The sequence below is a fragment of the Oncorhynchus masou genome, chromosome 13, assembly GCF_036934945.1.
Source record: "Oncorhynchus masou masou isolate Uvic2021 chromosome 13, UVic_Omas_1.1, whole genome shotgun sequence".
Classification (NCBI taxonomy): domain Eukaryota; kingdom Metazoa; phylum Chordata; class Actinopteri; order Salmoniformes; family Salmonidae; genus Oncorhynchus; species Oncorhynchus masou.
The window spans coordinates 75,426,310-75,453,300 of NC_088224.1; the positions used below are offsets into that span (position 1 = coordinate 75,426,310).

The 26,991-nt window shown below is 46.8% G+C and overlaps 1 protein-coding gene across 10 annotated transcripts in view; it reads left to right on the plus strand.

Moving 5' to 3' along the window:
* Positions 1-26,991, plus strand: part of LOC135553069 (RNA-binding protein Musashi homolog 2-like) — a 373,612-nt gene that overhangs the window by 82,299 nt on the left and 264,322 nt on the right. For all 10 annotated transcript variants that reach the window (XR_010457548.1, XR_010457549.1, XM_064985151.1 and 7 more), the window contains exon 6: positions 14,041-14,133. Coding sequence is in view for 8 of the 10 variants with exons in the window: in XM_064985151.1 (XP_064841223.1) it covers positions 14,041-14,133 (93 nt within the window). In the remaining 2 variants the exon portion in view is untranslated. The remainder of the gene's footprint in view (positions 1-14,040; positions 14,134-26,991) is intronic.

Here is a 26,991-nt window from a genome sequence, read left to right on the forward strand (position 1 = left end):
TCTCTGTCTGTCTCTCTCTGTCTGTCTGTCTCGCTCTGTCTGTCTCTCTCTCTCTGTCGCTCTCTCGTCTCTCTCTCTGTCTCGCTCTCTCTGTCTCACTCTCTGTCTCTCTGTCTCGCTCTCTCTGTCTCGCTCTCTCTGTCTCGCTCTCTCTGTCTCGCTCTCTCTGTCTCGCTCTCTCGCTCTCTCTCTCGCTCACTCTCTGTCTTGCTCGCTCTCTGTCTCGCATCTCGCGCGCTCTCTGTCTCGCTCACTGTCTCTTCTCTGTCTCGCTCTCTCTCGTCTCGCTCTTCTCTGTCTCGCTCTCTCGTTCAATGTCTCGTCTTGTTTTCTGTCTCTCTGTCTCGCTCTCATTCTCTGTCTCGCTCGTTCTCTGTCTCGCTCTCTCTGTCTCTCTCTCTCTGTCTGTCTCTCTCTGTCTGTCTCGCTCTCTCTGTCTCGCTCTCTCTGTCTCGCTCTCTCTCTGTCTCTGTCTGTCTCTCTCTCTGTCTTGCTCTCTCTGTGTCTCGCTGTCTCGCTCTCTCTGTCTCTCTCTCTGTCTCACTCTGTCTGTCTCGCTCTCTCTGTCACGCTCTGTCTGTCTCGCTCTGTCTCGCTCTCTCTGTCTCGCTCTCTCTGTCTCGCTCTCTCTGTCTCGCTCTCTCGCTCTCTCTCTCTCGCTCACTCTCTCGTCTCTCTCTCTCTCTCTCTCTGTCTCTCTCTCTGTCTCGCATCTCGCTCGCTCTCTGTCTCGCATCTCGTTCTTTGTCTCGCCGCTCGTTCTCTGTCTCGCTCGCTCGTTCTCTGTCTCGCTTGTTTTCTGTCTCGCTCTCTCATTCTCTGTCTCGCTCTCTCTGTCTCGCTCGCTGTCTCAGCTCTCTTATTCTCTCGCTCGCTTGTTCTCTCTCTCGCTCGCTCTTTGTCTCGCTCGTTCTCTGTCTCGCATGCTCTCTGTCCCGTTCGCTCATTCTCTGTCCCGCTCGCTCATTCTCTGTCTCGCTCGCTCATTCTCTGTCTCACTTGCTCATTCTCTGTGTCGCTCTGCTCATTCTCTGTGTCGCTCTCTCTGTCTCGCTCGCTGTCTCGCTCGCTTGTTCTCTGTCTCGCTCACTCGTTCTCTGTCTCTCTGCCTCTCTCGCTCACTCTCTCTGTCTCGCTTTCTGTTCTCTTTCTCACACACAGTCAGACACACACACACATACACACACACACATGGCCTACCTTCTCTCACCCTGTGGGATCCTGGCTTATCCCTCCCCAGTTTCATCTATAGCGTTAAATCCTCCTGATCGGATCATTCCCTGGGACCCACCACCACTACATCACTCAGTAGCTTTACTGAGCCCTGTACAGTTCAGGATTTGAGCATTGTGTGTGTCTGACTATACTAGGACAACTGTTTGTATTCCATTGTTGTCCAAGGTAAAGCTAAGGTGGGTCAGAAGTAAGAAGTAAAAAGTGAATAGTCTGTAGGCCCTACTATTTGCCCGATTTGTTATGGCTGATATGGTGAGAAAGATTATTTTGATAAAGTTAGTAAAAAAAGGTATCAAGCAGATGCAGAGAGATTTGTCCAGCAGCTTTGCTGAGCCTCCCTCCATCATGGAAGAGGGCTATTGTATTGTATCCTGCTGTGCAATTTTGTTTGCTGTCTGTTCTAGATCCTGGATGTAGGGTCATGGAGATGTCTCGGGGGTTCTGGGGGTGTTGATTAGCAATTTCTTTGGCCCTCCTTCCCTGGCCCTCCTCCCTGTGGCCCTCCTCCAGGCCCCTTTGCCTCCAGGCCCCGGCCTCCAGGCCTGTCTCGCCTGTCTCGCTCTATTCGCTGCCCAGCTGGGTCCAAATTACATAGAACCTACCACACAGCCACTTTATGTGCAATTCCACTTTTTATTGAGAAACAAGATTGTTTTTCCCATCACAAATTGTATTTTGTTTTGTGGTCCTTCCTGCAACCCTTACATGGCTCATTCTCCCCCTCAGAACACAGCAGAGCCCTATTGTGTTGACAGACATCACCTTTTTCACTCTCCGATGACTGGAATGTATTCAGACACACACACACATCTTTTTATAGATCTCTCTCTCACCCTTTTATAGATCCCCAGTTTTTATAGATCTCTTTTATAATTCTCTTTTTATAGATCTCTGGAGCCCTTTTATAGATCTCAACTTTTTATAGTTCTCTTTTTATAGTTCTCGATTTGTTAAGGCTTTTTATAGATCTCTTTTTATAGATCTCTTTTATAATTCTCAATTTTTTTATAGATCTCTTTTATAGATCCTGGATTTTATAGTTTCTGGGGGTTTTATAGATCTCTTTTATAATTCTGGCCCTTTTATAGATCTCTTTTATAGTTCTCTTTTTATAGTTCTCTTTTTATAGATCTCTTTTATAATTCTCTTTTTATAGTTCAAGATTGTTTTTATAGATCATTTTTTTATAGATCTCTTATAATTCTCTTTTTATATATCCCTATTTTTATAGTTCTCTTTTTATAGATCTCTTTTATAATTATCTTTTTATAGATCTCTTTTTATAGTTCTCTTTTATAATTCTCTTTTTATAGATTTCTTTTTATAGATCTCTTTTTATAATTCTCTTTTTATAGATCTCTTTTTATAGTTCTCTTTTTATAGATCTCTTTTTATAGATCTCTTTTATAATTCTCTTTTTATAGATCTCTTTTTATAGATCTCTTTTTATAGTTCTCTTTTTATAGATCTCTTTTATAATTCTCTTTTTATAGATCTCTTTTATAGTTCTCTTTTTATAGTTCTCTTTTTATAGATCTCTTTTATAATTCTCTTTTTATAGTTCTCTTTTTATAGATCTTTTTATAACTTTTTATAGATCTCTTTTTATAATCTCTTTTTATATATCTCTTTTTATAATTCTCTTTTTATAGATCTCTTTTTATAGTTCTCTTTTATAATCTCTTTTTATAGATTATCTTTTTATAGATCTATTTTATAATTCTCTTTTTATAGTTCTCTTTTTATAGTTCTCTTTTTATAGATCTCTTTTTATAATTCTCTTTTTATAGATCTCTTTTTATAGATCTCTTTTATAGATCTTTTTTATAGATCTCATTTTATAGATCTTTTTTTATAGATCTCTTTTTATAGTTCTTTTTTTATAGATCTCTTTTTATAGTTCTCTTTTTATAGTTCTCTTTTTATAGTTATCTTTTTATACATCTCTTTTATAATTCTCTTTTTATAGATCTCTTTTTATACTTCTCTTTTTCATACTCTGTTCACTGACCTGAACTGAACTTAGTAATCAGTTCTTTCCCTGGATCAGAAGATTGAAGTCTTGGGGATGATACCCAATCTCAGAAGATCAACATTCTGATGACCTTCTAACACTGAGAGGAGGCTGTTGATGCTCAGAGGAACAGACAGGCCACAGTGCATCAGGAAGGGTCAGTCTGTGGGGAATGACATACTTGTATTTTTTGATGTTTCTAAAGTATTCAGGTCTACTGCCATCATGTCAACGACTATAAAATGGCCAACCTGGTTTGTTTTGATCTTGGTGCCATCTGGGGTGGGATAAGGCATGGTTTCATCTTCTAGGAAGTTACTCATATCATTCTATTTTGATGGAGCTACACAATACAGTACAGTGGTGCTTCAGTTCTTTGAGATATAATAAATATTTATTTTACATTGTTCATCATGGTATCTATTTTTAGGCGAGGGAACGGTTATGTTGTATAGTTTCTGGTTATTCTTCCCCATAGATGTAAAGCTCAGTGATCACAGTGTTATTCCAGGTGTCGTTTCCCACTTTATGGTTTTAGACAGTCAGTGTCTGCTGCACTGAAGAAAGTCATCTCCTTCCAAACGACCAGGATCATTGATAGATCTGTTAGTGAGGACATTCAAGTCCACTTATCTCTTTCATTATATTCCTCAATGGCAACTGGGGAAATTTTACTTCAGTATCGGCAAGGTCTATTATAATGGAAATGCAGTGAAAATAGTCACTTTAAACATGTATTTGGCTTCAAGCCTAATAGTGTAAGTAATTTGTTAAGTGCTTATAACTCCCTTGCTAAAGTTTCCAAGATTTCTGCCTAAAGCAAGCACAAAATTAGCATATTCGTTTTTCAGAATGGCTTTGAGGAGCTCTCCTCAATTTTTTCCAATTCAATTTTTTCACTCCCTTAACGTGAACATATTTTCTCCCGTTCAGCAGTTTGTTTCTCAAAGCTGAAGCTTCATTTGGATTCAGTGTGTTCTTTCCTGTGTGAGTCTGGGAGGAGGAGGTGTATCTGTGCTCAGCATCACTGGGGCCCTATAATAATCTACAAACTGCTTCTATCAATCTTCATAACTGTAAAATAATCTATAGACTATGGGTAGGAGTGTAAAGCACATGTAATCATTAAGAGAAAGGAGTGGCTATTGCCTCTGTTTGTCAAGGTACAATATTGCTGCCTTTTCTACCAAGGCAATATTAAAAAAGCATTCTGTCAAATAAACAGACATGACAGTGGAATATCATTCTACTGAACAGTGTTTATTTGTCAGCGGGGTGTAATGGTTATACAAGGACCTTCGCTCTAACCTGAAGATGATGGTCTTTGATGTAAGGTGTTTGCAGAGCTGCATGCTATTGCTTTGAAGCCTTATAGGACACTATATTTACATCAAGGAGTCCACATGCTGCATGCTTATGTCAAAGCAGAGCTTTAACTCCTGTTCCATGATTTATCCTCTGATGGAACACAACGGAAGCTTCTGTTCTGCGGCGTACAGCAGGTCTCATTACCATATCGTCTCGGCATTGAGGTTTAGGTTATGTGTTCAGTCTGGTACCTGGCCAATGAATGGTTGGATCAAGTACTAGGCTACGACACTCTGATCCATGGAAGTGACCCTGCTTTGACCTTCTGGATTTCTCGCAAAGGCTTGACAATTTGTGTGCTCCATTCCCCTTTTTAAAAGGACAGAGTCAAATGGCACATGGTCTAGTTTGAATGCTATTTCTGGGACATGTTGTAATGTGGAGATAACTGAGCCAGACATAATACTCTACTGTAGGCCTGATGCTGCACATTCATAGTATTGATGCTGTTCCTGTGTATGTAGCAGCGTGTGGCCTCCTTCAACCAGATCAGTCTGTCTCTCTGTCTGTCTCTCTGTCTGTCTCTCTGTCTGTCTCTCTGTCTGTCTCTCTGTCTGTCTCTCTGTCTGTCTCTCTGTCTGTCTCTCTGTCTGTCTGTCTCTCTGTCTGTCTCTCTGTCTGTCTCTCTGTCTGTCTGACTGGAGGGTCCTGAGGAGAGGGTGTTTGGGTCTCTCTGGTGGCCTGGGTCTGACGGTCCGACCACCAAAAGCAGGCAGCCTCTCTCTACATCCATCCAGGCAAATGTAACTAATCAGCTAAGCGGGAGCGCTCAGTCAAACAGAGCTATGGCTGTCAGTCAGGGTTAGTGGCTGCCGAGCGCATTTCAATATGTGCATTACAATTCCACTTCGCAAATATGGACAAATTGGAGCTTTGCAGCTAAATTTAGAGAGCGTGAATAGAATGTGGCAAGCGTGCTGTCACACTGTCACTCAAAAAGCCAGTGACACGCCTGGCATAAGCTAAAGGAGGGGGGGGGGGGCTTTTTAACTCGCAGCCACTGTCTTTCAGAAAACTTTATTGTCTGAAGCTTGTTGAGGGGGGGGGCATGGTTAAAACCATATGTATAAGGACCTTGGTAATCAGTGCTGGATGTGTGATTTGAGATGATTGAAGGCGGGAGGGGGGGACTTGATTATCTCACTCTAATCAGGCAGAGTCCAGACATAAAGAGTCGTGTATAAGGGCGTCTCGTCCAATCAAATCAGCTGAGTCTCGTATAGGGGCGTGTCGTCTTCCTCTTACATAGTCTGAACAACAGTAGCAGTGAGACTCAATCACAGTGGAGAGGCTGGCTCTTAATCACAAGTAAACAGACCACTGCTTCCTTGGGAGGTTATAGAGTTAATATACTGCAGATCTTCCTCTCCACACTCCTCTCTCCTCTTGTCCTGACGACTGTTAACACTGTATAGCTGCATCTCCTGCATAAATCACACCTTAATATTTCGTCGGTTCATATTGGGACAGCGTCACCTTTTTCAACTCTCCATTACTATTTTCCTTTAGTTGTCCTGCTCTGTGCCTGGATAAGAACCTGTGTTTGAGGGCTACAGCACATCTAATGAAATATCTTAATTAGATCTTCTCTGTGCCCAGAGGAATATAGATTCAATCATCAGTCTTCACTCCTATCGGTTTGCCTCCATGCCGTGAGGCTGCAGGACTCGGTATGCCTTCGTCATCCATCCTCCTTTTGTTCGTCAACTTTGAAATTTGCACATCCTCTGAATGAAGTCCTGAGTTGCAGAGTTCAAGAATGATTTTCCTGCTCTTGGAATGAGTCACTGATGGAGGTCAGCAGTTTTACCAGGTGCCTCAGGAGCATTCTTAAAAAGACAACAAAACATACATTTTCAGTAAAACATATATTTTTTTGCAGTTCATTGAACGTGTTGATGGAAATGTATGTTTTGATTGGTCCTCTATCTTCTCTCTGTGGTTGACATGATGTTGGCCAAACAGGCAGGTTTTAAAAGTGCCTCTACATCATTAGCTGTAACACACGACAGAGTGGATGAAGCTAGACTGAACCTCTGCTGATGACAGACAACCTTTTCTTCAGAGTCTCCGTCATCTGTGGAACCTCTCACCTGTTTCCCTCCTATTGTCATTGGTGTTTTATCAGCACTTCACAGCCCGAGCAGGCAGAACAACTCAGCCCACTCCAGACGTGTCGTGGTGTCTCCGCGCGTGTGAGAGAGAATCTTTCAGCGGCAGGCTGACAGCTGACATTCTCAAAAAGGGGAAGGCAGGAGGCATTTGGAAGCACAGAAAGGGAGAAGAATTATCAAGCTCGGTCCATGAAAGACGACAGGGCCTAAACAGCAGCACCAGCAGCTGGAGACTGACTGAGAATTCCCCAAGTCAGCGACTGGCTCGCTGCACAGATAGAAAACACATTCCATTCTCTCCTCCATCACCGTCAGGCCATGCCGTTCGCTGGTGTGTCATTCCCATTTCTCCACTCGGCGCTCTCCAGAGACTGATTTTTCATATTCATGGATTCAGACTGGGAATTTATGTACTTGAGATTGCAAAGATGCCTAAATCTCTGCCTGGACCGACACTATTCTATCCCCTAACTCAGGGGTTTAGATTCAGGCAACTAGATTCAACCACGGACCATTTTTGTCTGAGCGGATGGTTGGGTGGCCAGAATATAGTTAATTTGTATAATATATATATTTTTTTGTTGTTGGAATATTTGGGAACAGATTTTCTAAATTAAACTCATTTTTAGCTCAAGTCCTGGTGATTCGACTGTCTTCTCTGAGCAATAAACTAAGATCCAGCTGCCGACCCCTGCCCGAAGATCTCTAGCTCTGAGCAATAAACTAACATCCAGCTGCCGACCTCTGCCCGAAGATCTCTAGCTCTGAGCAATAAACTAATATCCAGCTGCCGACCCCTGCCCGAAGATCTCTAGCTCTGAGCAATAAACTAACATCCAGCTGCCGACCCCTGCCCGAAGATCTCTAGCTCTGAGCAATAAACTAACATCCAGCTGCTGACCCCTGCCCAAAGATCTCTAGCTCTGAGCAGTAAACTAACATCCAGCTGCTGACCCCTGCCCGAAGATCTCTAGCTCTGAGCAGTAAACTAACATCCAGCTGCCGACTAAGATCCAGCTGACCCTGCCCGAAGATCTCTAGCTCTGAGCACATCCAAATCTAACCTCTGCCCGAAGATCCTAGCTGAGCAATAAACTAATATCCAGCTGCCGACCCCTGCCCGAAGATCTCTAGCTCTGAGCAATAAACTAACATCCAGCTGCCGACCCCTGCCCAAAGATCTCTAGCTCTGAGCTAACATCCAGCTGCTAAAGCTCTGAGCTAACATCCAGCTGCCGACCGCTGCCTGAAGATCTCTAGCTCTGAGCAATAAACTAACATCCAGCTGCTGACCCCTGCCCGAAGATCTCTAGCTCTGAGCAATAAACTAACATCCAGCTGATGACCCCTACCTGAAGATCTCTAGCTCTGAGCAATAAACTAACATCCAGCTGCCGACCGCTGCCTGAAGATCTCTAGCTCTGAGCAATAAACTAACATCCAGCTGCTGACCCCTGCCCGAAGATCTCTAGCTCTGAGCAATAAACTAACATCCAGCTGCTGACCCCTATCTGAAGATCTCTAGCTCTGAGCAATAAACTAACATCCAGCTGCTGACCCCTGCCCGAAGATCTCTAGCTCTGAGCAATAAACTAACATCCAGTTGCCGACCCCTGCCCGAAGATCTCTAGCTCTGAGTAATAAACTAAGATCCAGCTGCCGACCCCTGCCCGAAGATCTCTAGCTCTGAGCAATAAACTAACATCCAGCTGCTGACCCCTGCCCAAAGATCTCTAGCTCTGAGCAATAAACTAACATCCAGCTGCCCACCGCTGTCCGAAGATCTCTAGCTCTGAGCAATAAACTAACATCCAGCTGCTGACCTCTGCCAGAAGATCTCTAGCTCTGAGCAACAAACTAACATCCAGCTGCTGACCCCTGCCCAAAGATCTCTACCTCTGAGCCCTGACTAGTGTCTGGGTGGAGAGGAGGGATAAAGACCTGGCTCTGAGCCCTGACTAGTGTCTGGGTGGAGAGGAGGGATAAAGACCTGGCTCTGAGCCCTGACTAGTGTCTAGACCTGACTCTGAGCCCTGACTAGTGTCTGGGTGGAGAGGAGGGATAAAGACCTGGCTCTGAGCCCTGACTAGTGTCTGGGTGGAGAGGAGGGGTAAAGACCTGGCTCTGAGCCCTGACTAGTGTCTGGGTGGAGAGGAGGGGTAAAGACCTGGCTCTGAGCCCTGACTAGTGTCTGGATGGAGAGGAGGGGTAAAGAGAGCCCTGACTAGTGTCTGGGTGTAAAGCTGGCAATGAGCCCTGACTAGTGTCTGGGTGGAGAGGAGGGGTAAAGCCCTGGCTCTGAGCCCTGACTAGTAAAGACCTGGCTCTGAGCCCTGACTAGTGTCTGGGTGGAGAGGAGGGGTAAAGACCTGGCTCTGAGCCCTGACTAGTGTCTGGGTGGAGAGGAGGGGTAAAGACCTGGCTCTGAGCCCTGACTAGTGTCTGGGTGGAGAGGAGGGGTAAAGACCTGGCTCTGAGCCCTGACTAGTGTCTGGGTGGAGAGGAGGGGTAAAGACCTGGCTCTGAGCCCTGACTAGTGTCTGGATGGAGAGGAGGGGTAAAGACCTGGCTCTGAGCCCTGACTAGTGTCTGGATGGAGAGGAGGGGTAAAGACCTGGCTCTGAGCCCTGACTAGTGTCTGGGTGGAGAGGAGGGGTAAAGACCTGGCTCTGAGCCCTGACTAGTGTCTGGGTGGAGAGGAGGGGTAAAGACCTGGCTCTGAGCCCTGACTAGTGTCTGGATGGAGAGGAGGGGTAAAGACCTGGCTCTGAGCCCTGACTAGTGTCTGGGTGGAGAGGAGGGGTAAAGACCTGGCTCTGAGCCCTGACTAGTGTCTGGGTGGAGAGGAGTTGTATAGACCTGACTCTGAGCCCTGACTAGTGTCTGGATGGAGAGGAGGGGTAAAGACCTGGCTCTGAGCCCTGACTAGTGTCTGGGTGGAGAGGAGGGGTAAAGACCTGGCTCTGAGCCCTGACTAGTGTCTGGGTGGAGAGGAGGGGTAAAGACCTGGCTCTGAGCCCTGACTAGTGTCTGGGTGGAGAGGAGGGGTAAAGACCTGGCTCTGAGCCCTGACTAGTGTCTGGGTGGATGGAGCCCTGAGGAGGGGTAAAGACCTGGCTCTGAGCCCTGACTAGTGTCTGGGTGGAGACTAGGAGGGGTAAAGACCTGGCTCTGAGCCCTGACTAGTGTCTGGGTGGAGAGGAGGGGTAAAGACCTGGCTCTGAGCCCTGACTAGTGTCTGGGTGGAGAGGGTAAAGACCTGGCTCTGAGCCCTGAGGAGTGTCTGGGTGGAGAGGAGGGGTAAAGACCTGGCTCTGAGCCCTGACTAGTGTCTGGGTGGAGAGGAGGGGTAAAGACCTGGCTCTGAGCCCTGACTAGTGTCTGGGTGGAGAGGAGGGTCTGGGTGGAGAGGAGGGGTAAAGACCTGGCTCTGAGCCCTGACTAGTGTCTGGGTGGAGAGGAGGGGTAAAGACCTGGCTCTGAGCCCTGACTAGTGTCTGGGTGGAGAGGAGGGGTAAAGACCTGGCAATGAGCCCTGACTAGTGTCTGGGTGGAGAGGAGGGGTAAAGGCCTGGCAATGAGCCCTGACTAGTGTCTGGGTGGAGACGAGTTGTATAGACCTGACTCTGAGCCCTGACTAGTGTCTGGGTGGAGAGGAGGGGTAAAGACCTGGCTCTGAGCCCTGACTAGTGTCTGGGTGGAGAGGAGTTGTATAGACCTGACTTGTCCATACATAGCTTTGTGTTCATTTCTTTGTAACACGGACTGAACCTCTCGGCACAATTCTCCCTCGTCACCCTCACCACTGCTTCACAGGTAGAGCTTTTCAAATTTGCACAAATAACGAGACCCAGTTTGGTGTTGTAACTTACTGCACCCGCCTGGATCTCTCCAATCCCTCTGGGACCAGAGCAGAGCAGAACAGAGAGAGAGAGGCTGCCTGCTTCTCCTGTTGAGGCGTGTCAGTACACGACAAGGAGAGGCGACCGCCTCCATCCATTACCTCAACCTCCCCAACACATCACGGCCACCTGAATGATTCTGTTATCTTCTCTCTCTGACACCTCACTGCTTTATGATGCCGTTCATCTTCTAACAGCCATGACCATCCACACACCCTGGTTTTTGTCCTTTCCTCCAATTCAAACAAAACTTCTATGAAATACAGGTAGGAAACTGACTGGCTGCTTCACAACATCAGCGGTGGACTGTTTTCCGAGCTAGTTATTGTTCGATGTTGCTTCTGTATATTCCTGTGAGGGATATTGAAGCTTCGGGTGGACAGTGATGTCATGCCTACAGTAAATGCCCTGGCCTGGCCCTAGATGCTGTCTGTCAGTGGTGTAGAGGGACTAAGGAATGTTGACAAGTCCTTCTAGACCATCTCCTCACTGTGGAGGAGGTGCAGAACTACACAGCTGATGCTTCTTCCTGTCTCATCTCAGAGCTCCTCTGATGTCTAATTTGCTGAAAGCCTGTTCTAACCATCAGCCTGTATGTTAATGTGTAGGAGGGAGTCAGCAGTCATGTCAGGTGAGAGGAGGAGAGAAGAAGAGACTGTAGGATGATAGGGATTGGAGGAGAGAGAGGAAGAGACTGTAAGAGGATAGGGATTGGAGGAGGAGAGAGAGGAAGAGAAGGTATACAGTAAGATGGATAGAGTGAAGATTTAAGGCCTGTTGTCTGGTGTCAGAGGAGAGAGGGAAAGAGACTGTAGGAGGATAGTGATTGGAGGAGAAGAGAGGGAAAGAGACTGTAGGAGGATAGTGATTGGAGGAGAAGAGAGGGAAAGAGACTGTAGGAGGATAGTGATTGGAGGAGAAGAGAGGGAAAGAGACTGTAGGAGGATTGTGATTGAAGGAGGAGGAGGAGGGAAATAGACTGTAGGAGGATAGGGATTGGAGGATGACGAGGAGGGAAAGAGACTGTATGAGGATAGGGATTAGAGGAGGAGGAGAGAGGGAAAGAGACTATAGGAGGATAGGGATTGGAGGAGGAGGAGGAGGATGGGGATTGGAGGAGGGAAAGAGACTGTATTGAGGATAGGAATTGGAGGATTGGAGGAGAGAGGGAAAGAGACTGTAGGAGGATAGGGATTAGGAGGATAGGAGGATGGGGATTGGAGACTGTAGGAGGATAGGGATTGGAGGAGGAGAGAGGGAAAGAGACTGTAGGAGGATGGGGATTGAAGGAGGAGGAGGAGGGAAGAGACTGTAGGAGGATGGGGATTGACTGTAGGAGGGAGGAGGAGGAGGGAAAGAGACTGTAGGAGGATGGGGATTGGAGGAGGAGGAGGGGAGACTGTAGGAGGATGGGGATTGAGGGAGGAGGAGGGAAAGAGAAGGGATTGGAGGAGGAGGAGGGAAAGAGACTGTAGAGGATAGGGATTGGAGGAGGAGGAGAGGGAAAGAGACTGTAGGAGGATGGGGATTGGAGGAGGAGGAGGAGGGAAAGAGACTGTAGGAGGATGGGGATTGGAGGAGGAGGAGGAGGGAAAGAGACTGTAGGAGGATAGGAGGATGGGGATTGGAGGAGGAGGAGAGAGGGAAAGAGACTGTAGGAGGATGGGGATTGAAGGGAGGAGGAGGGAAAGAGACTGTAGGAGGATAGGGATTGGAGGAGGAGGAGGGAAAGGACTGTAGGAGGATAGGGATTGGAGGAGGAGGAGGGAAAGGACTGTAGGAGGAGGGATTGGAGGAGGGAGGAGGAGAGACTGTAGGAGGATAGGTAGGAGGAGGAGGAGGGAAAGAGACTGTAGGAGGATGGGGGATTGGAGGAGGAGGAGGAGGGGAAAGAGACTGTAGGAGGATAGGGATTGGAGGAGGAGAGAGGGAATTGGAGAGACTGGAGGGAAAGAGACTGTAGGGGAGGATTGGAGGAGGAGGAGGAGGGGGATTGGAGGAGAGAGGGAAAAGAGGTGTAGGAGGATGGGGATTGGAGGAGGATAGGGAAAGATACGGTAGGAGGAGGGATTGGAGGAGGAGAGAGGGAAAGAGACTTTAGGAGGATAGGGATTGGAGGAGGAGGAGGAGAGAGAGAATAAAGACTGTAGGAGGAGGATAGGAGGATAGGGATTGGAGGAGGAGGAGGGATTGGAGGAGGAAGAGGGAAAGGCCTGAGGTAGGGATTCGGTAGGAGGATAGGGATTGAAGAGAAATGGACAGAGGATAGGGATTGCGTATGAGGATAGGGTTCCAGGACGGTAGGAGGATAGGGATTGGAGGAGGAGAGATCGAAGGCCTGGTGTCACAGTGAAGAGAAATGGACAGAGTAATTGTGTTGTTCCAGGACCTGAGAGATCACACACACACACACAAACACACACACACACACACACACACACACACACACACACACACACACAAACACACAACACACACACACACACACACACACACTGGGGCCAACATCAGTAGGTGTAAAGAGAGCAGGAGCTGAAAAAAACAAACTCTTGGTAGACAAGTTGAGGCATCCTGTAGAGCCAAGCCCAGCCTGAAAACAACTGGGGATAAAGACATACAGGCAGATTATTTATCAAGGGAAGCAGATGAAACTGCAGGGAGGGAAAGATGTCGGGAGGAGAAGGAAGGAAAGTAGAGAGATGAAGACTGAAGTGGTGTTGGCTTGTTGCTCCTAAAGATGGCAGGTGATAAATGTGAGTGATGTTTGACAGATTCCCTGGCTGCACTCGGCCATCCATTGTGTTGGACTGTGTTGCTAGTGCTGATGGGTAGTCCAACCATCGGTGGTGGTGGCCAAGGGGAGAGATGTGCTCTCTCCTTTGACCCTCTGGGTTTAAACCTTGATTCCTTTCTCTTCTCCTCTTCTCTCTCCTCCCCTCTTCTCTCTCCTCCCCTCTTCTCTCTCCTTTCTCTCCTCTCCTCTCTCCTATCTTCTCTCCCGTCTTCTCTCTCTCCTATCTTCTCTCCCGTCCCCTCTTCTCTCTCTCCTATATTCTCTGTCCATTCCTCTCCTCTTCTCTTCTCTTCCATTCCCTCTTCTCTCTCCTATCTTCTCTCTCCTCTCCTCTTGTGTGTGAAAGTAAAAGTGTCAAAACTCATTGAGTGTCCATGGGAGGGACAGGGCACAGGTAGTGACATTAGTGACAGGTGGTCCTCTGGACACGTCCCTACACGTCCCAGCAAATGACCGCAGACGAGCTACACTACTCAACGCTGTTTTCAGACTGAAACTATGAATCTGGCCCTGACTAGTGTCTGAGAGGAGAGGAGGGGTATGAATGCTCTTGAGATTTGTCCTCTAAAATGCTTTCATATGTTGGTGATCTCTCTTTTTCTCTCCTTCCAGATGGTCACAAGAACAAAGAAAATATTCGTAGGAGGATTATCAGCAAACACAGTAGTTGAAGATGTGAAGCAGTATTTTGAACAGTTTGGCAAGGTAAGGCTTATTTGGAAGTGATGTCCTCTTCTTGTCCTGTGTTGTTCAGGGGCTGTGTGATTTCAAGGTGATGGACTCTATCGGATCTCACCAAGTCTCTAATAGAGATCTGTGGTGTGGAGGTGTAACGGACTAGAGGTCGACCGATTATGAATTTTCAACGCCGATACCGATTATTGGAGGACTAAAAAAAAGCCGCTACCGATTAATCGGCCAATTTTGTTGTTGTTGTTGTTGTCGTAATAATGACAATTACAACAATACTGAATGAACACTTATTTTAACTTAATATAACACATTAATAAAATCAATTTAGCCTCAAGTAAATAATGAAACATGTTGAATTTGGTTTAAATAATGCAAAAACAAAGTGTTGGATAAGAAAGTAAAAGTGCAATATGTGCTATGTAAGAAAGCTAACGTTTCAGTACCTTGCTCAGAACATGAGAACATATGAAAGCTGGTGGTTCCTTTTAACATGAGTCTTCAATATTCCCAGGTAAGAAGTTTTAGGTTGTAGTTATTATAGGGATTATAGGACTATTTCCCTCTATACCATTTGTATTTCATTAACCTTTGACTATTGGATGTTCTTATAGGCACTTTAGTATTGCCAGTGTAACAGTATAGCTTCCGTCCCTCTAGTTAACATGCGCTAACGAGCTAGCCATTTCACTTCAGTTACACCAGCCTCATCTCGGGAGTTGATAGGCTTGAAGTCATAAACAGCGCAATGCTTGACGCACAACAAAGAGCTGCTGGCAAAACGCATGAAAGTGCTGTTTGAATGAATGTTTACGCGCCTGCTTCTGCCTACCACCGCTCAGTCAGATACTTGTATTTTCAGTCAGATTATATGCAACACAGGACACGCTAGATAATATCTAGTAATATCATCAACCATGTGTTGTTAACTAGTGATTATGATTGATTTTTTTTATAAGATACGTTTAATGCTAGCTAGCAACTTACCTTGGCTTACTGCATTCGCGTAACAGGCAGTCTCCTTGTGGAGTGCAACAAGAGAGAAGCAGGTCATTATTGCGTTGGACTAGTTATGTGTAAGGTTGCAAGTTTGGATCCCCCGAGCTGACAAGGTGAAAATCTGTCGTTCTGTCCCTGAACAAGGCAGTTAACCCACTGTTCCTAGGCCGTTATTGAAAATAAGAATGTGTTCTTAACTGACTTGCCTAGTTAAATAAAGGTATAAATAAAAAATAAAATAAAAAAATACTATTTTTAAATCGGCAAATCGGCGCCCAAAAATACCGATTTCCGATTGTTATGATTACTAATCGGCAATTCCGATTAATCGGTCGACCTCTAGTACGGACTCATTCCCTGGGATGTGTCTGGTTCCTACACTGGCTGTGGGGGTGTACAGACTCATTCCCTGGGATGTGTCTGGTTCCTATACTGGCTGTGGGGGTGTACGGACTCATTCCCTGGGATGTGTCTGGTTCCTATACTGGCTGTGGGGGTGTACGGACTCATTCCCTGGGATGTGTCTGGTTCCTATACTGGCTGTGGGGGTGTACTGGGATGTGGACTCATTCCCTGGGATGTGTCTGGTTCCTATACTGGCTGTGGGGGTGTACGGACTCATTCCCTGGGATGTGTCTGGTTCCTATACTGGCTGTGGGGGTGTACGGACTCATTCCCTGGGATGTGTCTGGTTCCTATCTGGCTACGGACTCATTCCCTGGGATGTGGTTCCTATACTGGTGGGGGTGTACGGACTCATTCCCTGGGATGTGTCTGGTTCCTACACTGGCTGTGGGGGTGTACGGACTCATTCCCTGGGATGTGTCTGGTTCCTATACTGGCTGTGGGGGTGTACGGACTCATTCCCTGGGATGTGTCTGGTTCCTACACTGGCTCATTCCCTGGGGGTGTACTGGCTGTGGGGGTGTACGGACTCATTCCCTGGGATGTGTCTGGTTCCTATACTGGCTGTGGGGGTGTACGGACTCATTCCCTGGGATGTGTCTGGTTCCTACACTGGCTGTGGGGGTGTACGGACTCATTCCCTGGGATGTGTCTGGTTCCTATACTGGCTGTGGGGGTGTACGGACTCATTCCCTGGGATGTGTCTGGTTCCTACACTGGCTGTGGGGGTGTACTTGGGACTCATTCCCTGGGATGTGTCTGGTTCCTATACTGGCTGTGGGGGTGTACGGACTCATTCCCTGGGATGTGTCTGGTTCCTACACTGGCTGTGGGGGTGTACGGACTCATTCCCTGGGATGTGTCTGGTTCCTATACTGGCTGTGGGGGTGTACGGACTCATTCCCTGGGATGTGTCTGGTTCCTACATTGGCTGTGGAGGCTGGTTGTTTGGATGAGTCTCCCCATATACTGCTGCTGGTACCATCAGACCTGTTTCGTCAGTTGTCAGGCATGTAGTGGGACTGATTCTATTGTCACTTCTAAAGTGTCCGCTTCAGCTTCTATTTTGAGTATTCTCATAATTTTTCCAGAGATGTTGGGGACAGAGCCAGGGTTTGATTGAGTGGCCTGGGTTTTCCTGGCTCTCTAAGCCCTTGTTTGAATATTTAGAAAGTTCATCCTTCCTCCCTCCCTTCGTTGAAGTATTCACTGATCTGACAGGACTGGATTTGTGAGAGCTCAAATACAGGAGCTCCTGCTTTCACCTGTCCAATCGTGTTAGATCAGTGAATACTTAAAAGGCCCAGTGCAGTCAAAAACAGGATTTTCTGTGTTTTATATATATTTCCACACTGAGGTTGGAATAATACTGTGAAATTATTCAAATGATGATAATGCCCTTTTAGTGTAAGAGCTGTTTGAAAAGACGGCTGAAATGTCAGGCTGTTCTGGTGACCAATAAGAAAGATAGTTTCAAACCTCTCTGCCAATAACAGCTAGTTTTCAGTTTTCTCCTCCCCACTCAGACAGTCCGAGCAAAATTCTTGCTGGAGAAATGTCTCTGCTAAGAAGCTATTTTTCTTTCTTTTTGACCATTGGAATTGAAAAAAAAAACAGTAAAGTTGTTATTTGTTACCCAGAAGGGATTTGATATTGAGATAAATACGGCTGCATTGGGCCTTTCAGGAACTCCTGTCCTGGAAACCTCTCGAGCTCTCCTGGTTTAGAGGAGGCCCAATCAGACTGACTGACAGAGAGGGGCTGGATCCTGGCCCCATACCCCCCTTCCCCGGGTCACCACACTGAACCCAGGGCCCCATCTGTCTGCCCGCACTATTGCACCCTGTGTGTGTGTGTGTGTGTGCGTGTGTGTGTGTGTGTGTGTGTGTGTGTGTGTGTGTGCGTGCGTGTGTGTGTGTCAGTGAGGAGTCCATCTGAGTAAATAAACCAGTTAATTAGCCAGAGTCCTCTCAGAGAAATGAGAGCACACCTGTACCAAGCACAGCAGCTGTGTTTTGGAGGGAAGAAGTCAGAAGTGAAGGGATGAGAGGGAGGGAGGAAGGGGCTGAAAGTGAGTTGTCTGAAATGTAAACTCTGGGAATCCGTTTGCAACCTGCTCTTGATGACTCACATGTCAGCACTACTGATACTGTGTGTGTGCGCGTGCGTGCGCCACGTGTGTTTATCAATGCCTGAGTGTGTTTTGTTTGGTGTGGATCCAGAATTAGCCAATTAGCAGATTTCTGTTGGGTGTGTGTGTGTGTGTGTGTGTGTGTGTGTGTGTGTGTGTGCTTCATAGGGGTAGGAAGCATAGGGGTAGGAAGGCGTGGGGCACCAGGGTCATAGGATCTGTCTCCTCACAGACCGTTCTCTCCCAGACCTAGCAGGCTAGTGTGTGTACTACTATGACAGAGTGCTCTACCCAACAGAGGCCTTTCCTGCCTGTTCAATGCGTCAGCCCCAAAGTGCATCTTAAGCAGATCTGTGATGGCCCAAGAGCCCAAGGCCACAGGAACACCAGGGACACTGCCATCTCTGTTGACATACAGCCGTCTGCCCTTCAGTGCTACACTATGTATCGTCTTAATACAGACCAGAGTGACAGTCTTTTCAGATAGTATTTGCATATGGTACTAATTCATCTCCTTTCTCCGTCCTCCAAGAATCGTGCTTTATCAGCTCGCTATACCCAGTGTTATAAACATAATGCCATTTTCACACAGTCTTGACAAAGTGAACAATTCTCTCTCAGGAGTTTTACACTTGAGACTAAACAAGATGAGGACAGCACAACAAGATGATTCATCATCATGATTATGCAATGGGGCGCTCTTAACCTCGACCCACTTCCCAACGTAATCTTACAAATGATCAGAAAAAGGGTAGCCCAGTCAATCCCCCTCCCCCTTCCTCTATCCTGCCTTGTTTATACCCAGAGCAGGCTAATGAGCCAGGGTTACTGAGGGATGATAGGGGTTACTGAGGCATGATAGAGGGATGCAGACTCCTCGTGTCCATGGGATTATATCTGTCATGATGCCCACCTCTGAGGCACCCAGAGCCTGTGTCTGTGTATTTGTCTGTCTGTGTGTATGTCTGTCTGCGTGTGTGTGCCTGCCTGCCTGTCTGTCTGTGTGTATGTCTGTCTGTGTGTGTTTGTCTGTCTGTGTGTGCCTTCTGTGTGTGCCTGTCTGTCTGTCTGTGTCTGTCTGTCTGTCTGTCTGTGTGTGTGTCTGGCTGGCTGGCTAGCTGGCTGTGTCTGTCTGCCTGTCTGTTCGTGTATGTCTGTGTGTGTGTGTGTGTGTGTGTGTGTGTGTGTGTGTGTGTGTGTGTGTGTGTGTGTGTGTGTGTGTGTGTGTGTGCGTGTGTCGTGTGTGTGTGTGTCTATCTTTCTGGCTGTATCTGTGTGCCTCTGTGTCTGGCTGTGTGTCTGTCTGGCTGCGTGTCTGTCTGGCTGCGTGTCTGTGTGTGTCTGCCTGCCTGTCTGTCTCCGCGTGTCTGTCTATGTGTGGCTGGCTGTGTGTCTGGCTGCTTGTCTGTCTGGCTTCTTGTCTCTCTGGCTGCTTGTCTGCCTGTCTGTCTGTCTGTCTGTCTGTCTGTCTGTCTGTCTGTCTGTCTGTCTGTCTTGTCTGGCTGCCTGCCTGCCTGGCTCTGTCTGCCTGCCTGCTTGCCTGCCTTCCCGCCTGTCTGGCTGGCTGTGGCTGGCTGTGGTGGCTGTGGCTGGCTGTGTGTGTGTGTCTGTCTGTGTGTCTGTCTGTGTGTGGCTGTGTGTGTGTTTGCCTGTGTGTTTGCCTGTGTGTTTGCCTGTGTGTCTGTCTGTGTGTCTGTCTGTGTGTGGCTGTGTGTGTGTTTGCCTGTGTGTTTGTCTGTGTGTCTGTCTATGTGTGGCTGTCTGTGTGTGGCTGTCTGTGTGTGTTTAATCCTAATAAGCTCTCAGAATGTTCCTCATCCCAGAGTCGATGAGTGAAACTGAGCTGTCTCACCCTCTGTGTAATCACAGTGAAGTTGGAGCTGTCTCACCCCTCTGTGTAATCATAGTGAAGTTGGAGCTGTCTCACCCCTCTGTGGAATCAGTGAAGTTGAAGCTGTCTCACCCCTCTGTGGAATCACAGTGAAGTTGGCGCTGTCTCACCCCTCTGTGTAATCACAGTGAAGTTGGAGCTGTCTCACCCCTCTGTGTAATCACAGTGAAGTTGGAGCTGTCTCACCCCTCTGTGTAATCACAGTGAAGTTGAGCTGTCTCACCCCTCTCACCCCTCTGTGTAATCACAGTGTAATCACAGTGAAGTTGGAGCTGTCTCACCCCTCTGTGGAATCACAGTGAAGTTGGAGCTGTCTCACCCCTCTGTGTAATCACAGTGAAGTTGGAGCTGTCTCACCTTCCCCTCTGTGTAATCACAGTGAAGTTGGAGCTGTCTCACCCCTCTGTGTAATCACAGTGACGTTGAAGCTGTCTCACCCCTCTGCGTAATCACAGTGAAGTTGGAGCTGTCTCACCCTCTGTGTAATCACAGTGAAGTTGGAGCTGTCTCAGTCCCTGTCTTCCTCCCTCTGTGTAATCACAGTGAAGTTGGAGCTGTCTCACCCCTCTGTGTAATCACAGTGAAGTTGGAGCTGTCTCACCCCCTCTGTGTAATCACAGTGAAGTTGGAGCTGTCTCACCCCCTCTGTGTAATCACAGTGAAGTTGAAGCTGTCCTGATTGGATCCTTGTTCTTCTTCTACAGATGAATAGAAGGCAGAGGGCACAGACCAAAGACAACGTCCTCACACGCCTCATACTGCCCAGGAAAGATTTGAAATGAATATATATTCAATTGGGCATTTTCATTATTTTGTCGTAATAGTAATGATTTCTTTCAACTACATTTATTTGTTGGATTGTGTTGATTCTGTCTCTTGGAGGTGACAATGTCTTTGCTTCATCTACCTCACAGTCCCATAGTGTATCACCTTCCCTCCTGACCTGTACCTCACTTAACCTAACCTGTTCACAGCTTTAATGAAGGTTTCACTTACCTCACAGTCCCATAGTGTATCACCTTCCCTCCTGACCTGTACCTCGCTTAACCTAACCTGTTCACAGCTTTAATGAAGGTTTCACTTACCTCACAGTCCCATAGTGTATCACCTTCCCTCCTTCCCTGTACCTCGCTTAACCTAACCTGTTCACAGCTTTAATGAAGGTTTCACTTACCTCACAGTCCCATAGTGTATCACCTTGACCCCTCCTTACCTGTACCTCGCTTAACCTAACCTGTTCACAGCTTTAATGAAGGTTTCACTTACTCACAGTCCCTCACAGTCCCATAGTGTATCACCTTCCCTCCTTACCTGTACCTCGCTTAACCTAACCTGTTCACAGCTTTAATGAAGGTTTCACTTACCTCACAGTCCCATAGTGTATCACCTTCCCTCCTGACCTGTACCTCGCTTAACCTAACCTGTTCACAGCTTTAATGAAGGTTTCATCTACCTCACAGTCCCATAGTGTATCACCTTCCCTCCTGACCTGTACCTCGCTTAACCTAACCTGTTCACAGCTTTAATGAAGGTTTCATCTACCTCACAGTCCCATAGTGTATCACCTTCCCTCCTGACCTGTACCTCGCTTAACCTAACCTGTTCACAGCTTTAATGAAGGTTTCATCTACCTCACAGTCCCATAGTGTATCACCTTCCCTCCTGACCTGTACCTCGCTTAACCTAACCTGTTCACAGCTTTAATGAAGGTTTCACTTACCTCACAGTCCCATAGTGTATCACCTTCCCTCCTTCCCTGTACCTCGCTTAACCTAACCTGTTCACAGCTTTAATGAAGGTTTTATCTACCTCACAGTCCCATAGTGTATCACCTTCCCTCCTGACCTGTACCTCGCTTAACCTAACCTGTTCACAGCTTTAATGAAGGTTTCACTTACCTCACAGTCCCATAGTGTATCACCTTCCCTCCTGACCTGTACCTCACTTAACCTAACCTGTTCACAGCTTTAATGAAGGTTTCATCTACCTCACAGTCCCATAGTGTATCACCTTAACCTAACCCCTCCTTCACAGTCCCTGTACCTCACTTAACCTAACCTGTTCACAGCTTTAATGAAGGTTTCATCTACCTCACAGTCCCATAGTGTATCACCTTCCCTCCTGACCTGTACCTCGCTTAACCTAACCTGTTCACAGCTTTAATGAAGGTTTCATCTACCTCACAGTCCCATAGTGGAGACCTAACCTGCAGCTTTTGTACTTAACCTGTTCACCACCTAACCTCCACTGGGCCACATGCCAGCCCGACAACACTTTGTTGTTTAGTCCAGGGCCTCCTACAGAACCAGGCTGTGAATACCATTGTGGATTTGCCTGTAATACAAGGTTAATATGTCTTATGTGACTGGTTCACAGAACCAAGGAACTGCTGCTTTGTTAGCTGATGTCCCATAGTGTATCACCTTCCCTCCTCTATCAGTTTACTGTGTAAATGATGTGTAATGCAGATTGGTTTGGTCACCCTCACAATAGTGACCTTTCCTCCTCCGTTCACATCTTTAATGAAGGTTTCACCTGTTCCACTGGTGAAGGTTGCAGGGCTGCTCTGTTCACAGCTTTTGATCCTGGTGAAATCACCTGTATGATTACGGCTTTTGAGCCTCGAGAATAGAATCGCTTAACCTAACCTGTTCAGAGCTTTAAGAGAGAGCTCAACATAGTGAACCTGCTTTTTCACCAGAGAGCTTTAATGAAGGAGCTAACGGAACCTGACCTTTTTCACCAGAGAGAGAGAGCTAACGGAACCTGCTCCTTACCTTTTTCACCAGAGAAGAGAGAGAGCCAAGTGAACCTGCTTTTTCACCTTTAAGAGAGAGAGAGAGCTAACGGAACCTGCTTTTTCACCAGAGAGAGAGAGAGCTTTAATGAAGGTTTAACGGAACCTGTATCACCTTCCTCCTGACCTTTTTCACCAGTCCCATAGTGTATCAGAGAGAGAGCTAACGGAACCTCACAGCTTTTTCACCAGAGAGAGAGCTTTAAGAGCTAATGGAACCTGCTTTTTGCCCTAAGAGAGAGAGAAAGAGTGTATCAGAGCGAACAAGACAAATGATTTCATATTCTCTGTGACCTTTGCTTGCTCTGCGTATTGGTAGTGTTTCCTGCAGTCAACCTGTTCACAGGGGAAGATTTTTAATCGCCCACTTGGAAATAGGAAGTTATACTGCTGCCTCTTGGCGATGTTTTCTATTCTAATTCAGGTCCATTTTCTTGCCTACGAGTGTGGTTCAGCCTATAGAGATGATTGGTCGCTTTCGATACCAGCTTCTCAGAGTCTATGTGCTTAACCTAATTCAGAGGGTGGGCACTCCACCTCAATTGTATCCCAGCTCTTAGGGGCAATGTCCTCCTAAATGTCAAACCCTAAGAGTCTATCTGTGGGTAGTGCATATGTGGCTCTGGTCAAAGGTTGTGCATAAGTGGCTTGGTCATGAAGGTTTCATGGCTCTGGTCAAAGGTTGTGCATATGTGGCTCTGGTCAAAGGTTGTGCATATGTGGCTCTGGTCAAAGGTTGTGCATATGTGGCTCTGGTCAAAGGTTGTGCATATGTGGCTTTAATCAAAGGTTGTGCATATGTGGCTCTGGTCAAAGGTTGTGCATATGTGGCTCTGGTCAAAGGTAGTTCATATGTGGCTCTGGTCAAAGGTAGTGCATATGTGGCTCTGGTCAAAGGTAGTTCATATGTGGCTCTGGTTAACTGCTGCTTTGTTGCATATGTGGCTCTGGTCAAAGGTTGTGCATATGTGGCTCTGGTCAAAGGTTGTGCATATGTGGCTCTGGTCAAAGGTTGTGCATATGTGGCTCTGGTCAAAGGTTGTGCATATGTGGCTCTGGTCAAAGGTTGTGCATATGTGGCTCTGGTCAAAGGTTGTGCATATGTGGCTCTGGTCAAAGGTTGTGCATATGTGGCTCTGGTCAAAGGTTGTGCAATGCTTTTTGGCTCTGGTCAAAGGTTGTGCATATGTGCTCATATTCTCTTGTCAAATGGTAGTGTTTCCTGGTTGATTTTTAAATGCCCACTTGGAAATAGCATATGTGGCTCTGGTCAAAGGTCCTTTTCTTGGTGTGGTTCAGCCTATAGAGATGATTGGTCTTTGATACCAGCTTCTCAGAGTCTATGTGCCATCAAGGGTGGCTCTGTATCCCAGCTCTTAGGGGCAATGTCCTCCTGGTCAAAAAGGTTGTGCATATGTGGCTCTGGTCAAAGGTTGTGCATAAGTGGCTCTGGTCAAAGGTTGTGCATATGTGGCTCTGGTCAAAGGTTGTGCATATGTGGCTCTGGTCAAAGGGTGCATAAGTGGCTCTGGTCAAAGGTTGTGCATGTGGCTCTGGTCAAAGGTTGTGCATATGTGGCTCTGGTCAAAGGTTGTGCATATGTGGCTCTGGTCAAAGGTTGGTAGTGGTGTCATATGTGGCTCTGGTCAAAGGTTGTGCATATGTGGCTCTGGTCAAAGGTTGTGCATATGTGGCTCTGGTCAAAGTTGTGCATAAGTGGCTCTGGTCAAAGGTTGTGCATATGTGGCTCTGGTCAAAGGTTGTGCATATGTGGCTCTGGTCAAAGGTAGTGCACTACAAAGGGAATAGGGTGTTCCATGCTTTTCATCAGATAATTCACCTTTCAATTAAATAGCCCTGACTGATGGCTTTCTCCTGAAAGTCCCTGAGCTCGGAGGTTATTTATCGGGTGAGGGTCTGCAGGTATTATGGATGTCATCAGGTTTGGGTCCCTCATGGTTTGTTATCAGCAATGATGACATTCACCAAATAGTCAAATTCACCACCTATCCACAAAAGTAGTACACTCTTGTTATTTGATGTCGATATACTAACCCATAGATCCCCTGGTCAGTGGGTTTCATGGTCCCACAGTCCTCACTATATGGTTTGGCGTCCATGTAAGGCTTTAGCCCAGTAAATCCTTCTAGAACATTTCCCCTTAGGGTAAGACGGGATTGCCTCAGAACTAAGTCATTGGGTCATTGGTATAAAGCACCTGTAGGCCCTCTGTTCTACTCAAATACCCAAGCTGTTTAAAGAAGATTGAGTGTAATTGAATAGATTGCTGGCACCCACTCACTTGACTAAATCTCATATAGAAAGCAGGTGAGAATCTTTGGTGGGGAATGTGGAGTGAAGGAAGAGGCGGTGGTGCAGGGATTGGGACGGAAGGAGGACAGCTGTTTGAAGCACACAAGGTAAACCATTCTCTGCTCTGAGATTGCCCACATTTTGAAGATTTTGTCAAAGGGATCTGCCAGAGTTTTGGATGAGCTCAACTTATCCGGCTTCCGCAGTGAGTCTCTTCCTGTCAGATAGCATTGGCTGGAATCGTCTGTCTCGCAGCTCCCTGAAGGAGAGAACAGATTACTATCGGCTCAGGCATGAAGTGTGCCAATTAAATGAGACGAGGCTCTATTAGGATTTAAAGAAACGGGGTTCTTCCTCAGAATGGAACGCAGCCACGGCATTTCCTCCTATACGCCAACACCACACCAAGCCCTGCCGAGACAGCCCCGGACTCCTAATAACCTTCCACTCGGGGGCCTCTACCTGTGATCTTCAACCAGGGGAAGGAAGCTTCAAGACATCCAGGCTGAAATAAGCCTTCCCTGCCAAGGCTGCTCTGAACACCTACAACGCCTGGGAATTTGTCTTCCTCTGCTGCTGGTTTCCGGCGGTAAGGAACAGCAGGTGGCTGGTTGTCTAGCGAAGCTGCAGAGAACCATTCAGTAAACACTGGCTTGAGTGACGGGCTCCATCTCAGGCTCCACTCGACCTCCAAAGTTGAGGCGAAATGTGATTATGGTGTCGTATTTCAAGCTATGGTGAGCAGTGAGAGAGTTGAGCATTCTGTTTCTCTCCTATGGTTGTGTAATTTACAGTTAGGATCGGACTAAGACTGTACAGAGATACCTGTGGTCGCCTCGAGTGGAGTAGCTAAGTAAAAATCAATATTTGAATGCTCAGCGTGAAAACAGACGAGACAAAAGGGAAAAGATGAAATAAAAATCATCGCACCAGGTTTCTTCTTAAGACGAACACTCCCACCTCCCCTCAACATCCACACAATCTGATTGTATAACTGCACCAGCATGAGTAGTACACACTGGCAGCCTGTGACAGCTCATTTAAAAAAATACAAAAACCACGTCTCCCATTGGGATAACTGCCACCTACTCGAAACACTTTGAAAACACACCGTAAATGGCCTTGTTTTTTTTCTCCTTCCCTCCCTACATCCCTCCCTGCTAGGTAGGGATTGTTTTTGTCTGTGGCTTGATGCAAAGGCTTAATGAAGCCTCAAAGGTATTGAACATCATATACAATTACTGTGCTTCCACAGCGGAGGAGGAGTGTATAACACACACTTCCTCACCCGGTGCAGCGCAGTGTGATGCTTCTCCAGAGCATTGGAACCACTCCAGCACAGTCACGACTGATGTGTCAGACGAAGAGACAAGATGGAAGTTCACCATGAAACACTCACTGTCAACACCTTCTCTTTAGCCGGGTATAATTCATGTTAACAACAACAGTGCTGGTCTGTTTGAATATTTCATATATCAGGGTTGGAGGACCGTGTGTGTAACAGTGACAGAAGGCGAGTCCAAAGTCGTCAAGATGTGTTATTAAAGGTTTTGTGTCATTTCAGCCAGTAGTTTGGAAAGTTGCACTCACTGAAAAAAGTGTCCCCAATAATTGTGCACAATTGTGTGCAAATTCTTCCATTTCGTATGACATGATACGTCCTGCAAAAAACACAATAATAAATAAATATAAATGTTCCTGCAATTCGTATGATATGTTCTGAATTCCAACTCATTCAATACGTTAGGAAATAAATGTGCTCGTGCTTATTATACCTTTCAATCTCTTTAAGCAACCAGAATGTGAGAACTGGTCCATCCCTCACTGACTCTCATCTCATCTCTGCTTTCCATTCTTCATATACCCAGAGACTGTCATTGATAAACAGTTTGCGTCAGTGTACTTGAGATACTGTGGATAGAGAGATTGCTGCATAGATTAAATGATGACATACTGCACATGTATACAGGCTGCTGGATATATAGTAGATAAGACAACTTGGAAGCACAAGCGCACACACACGTACTGTCTTTGGTCTGCTGCTCCTGTACGTGCTGTATGTAAATGCCTTTTGGTGAGCTCTCCTCTTAGTTGCTGTTCTCCTCATAGGAGTCAAGTGCATGAGGAAAGGGGTGAAGGACTCGCAGACTGGTGCACTAATTAACTGAAATGCCAACACATTACCTGGGTTTTAATGAACTTTCAAAACCAGAGCTCACTCCAAGGGGTGCCACTGCCGGGCAAAACTGTGCTGACACAGTACTGGCCGTCAGAGTGGAGCTTTAAAGGTGCGGCATACACAATGGGGGACGAACACTCAGGCTCCTACTCCCGCTG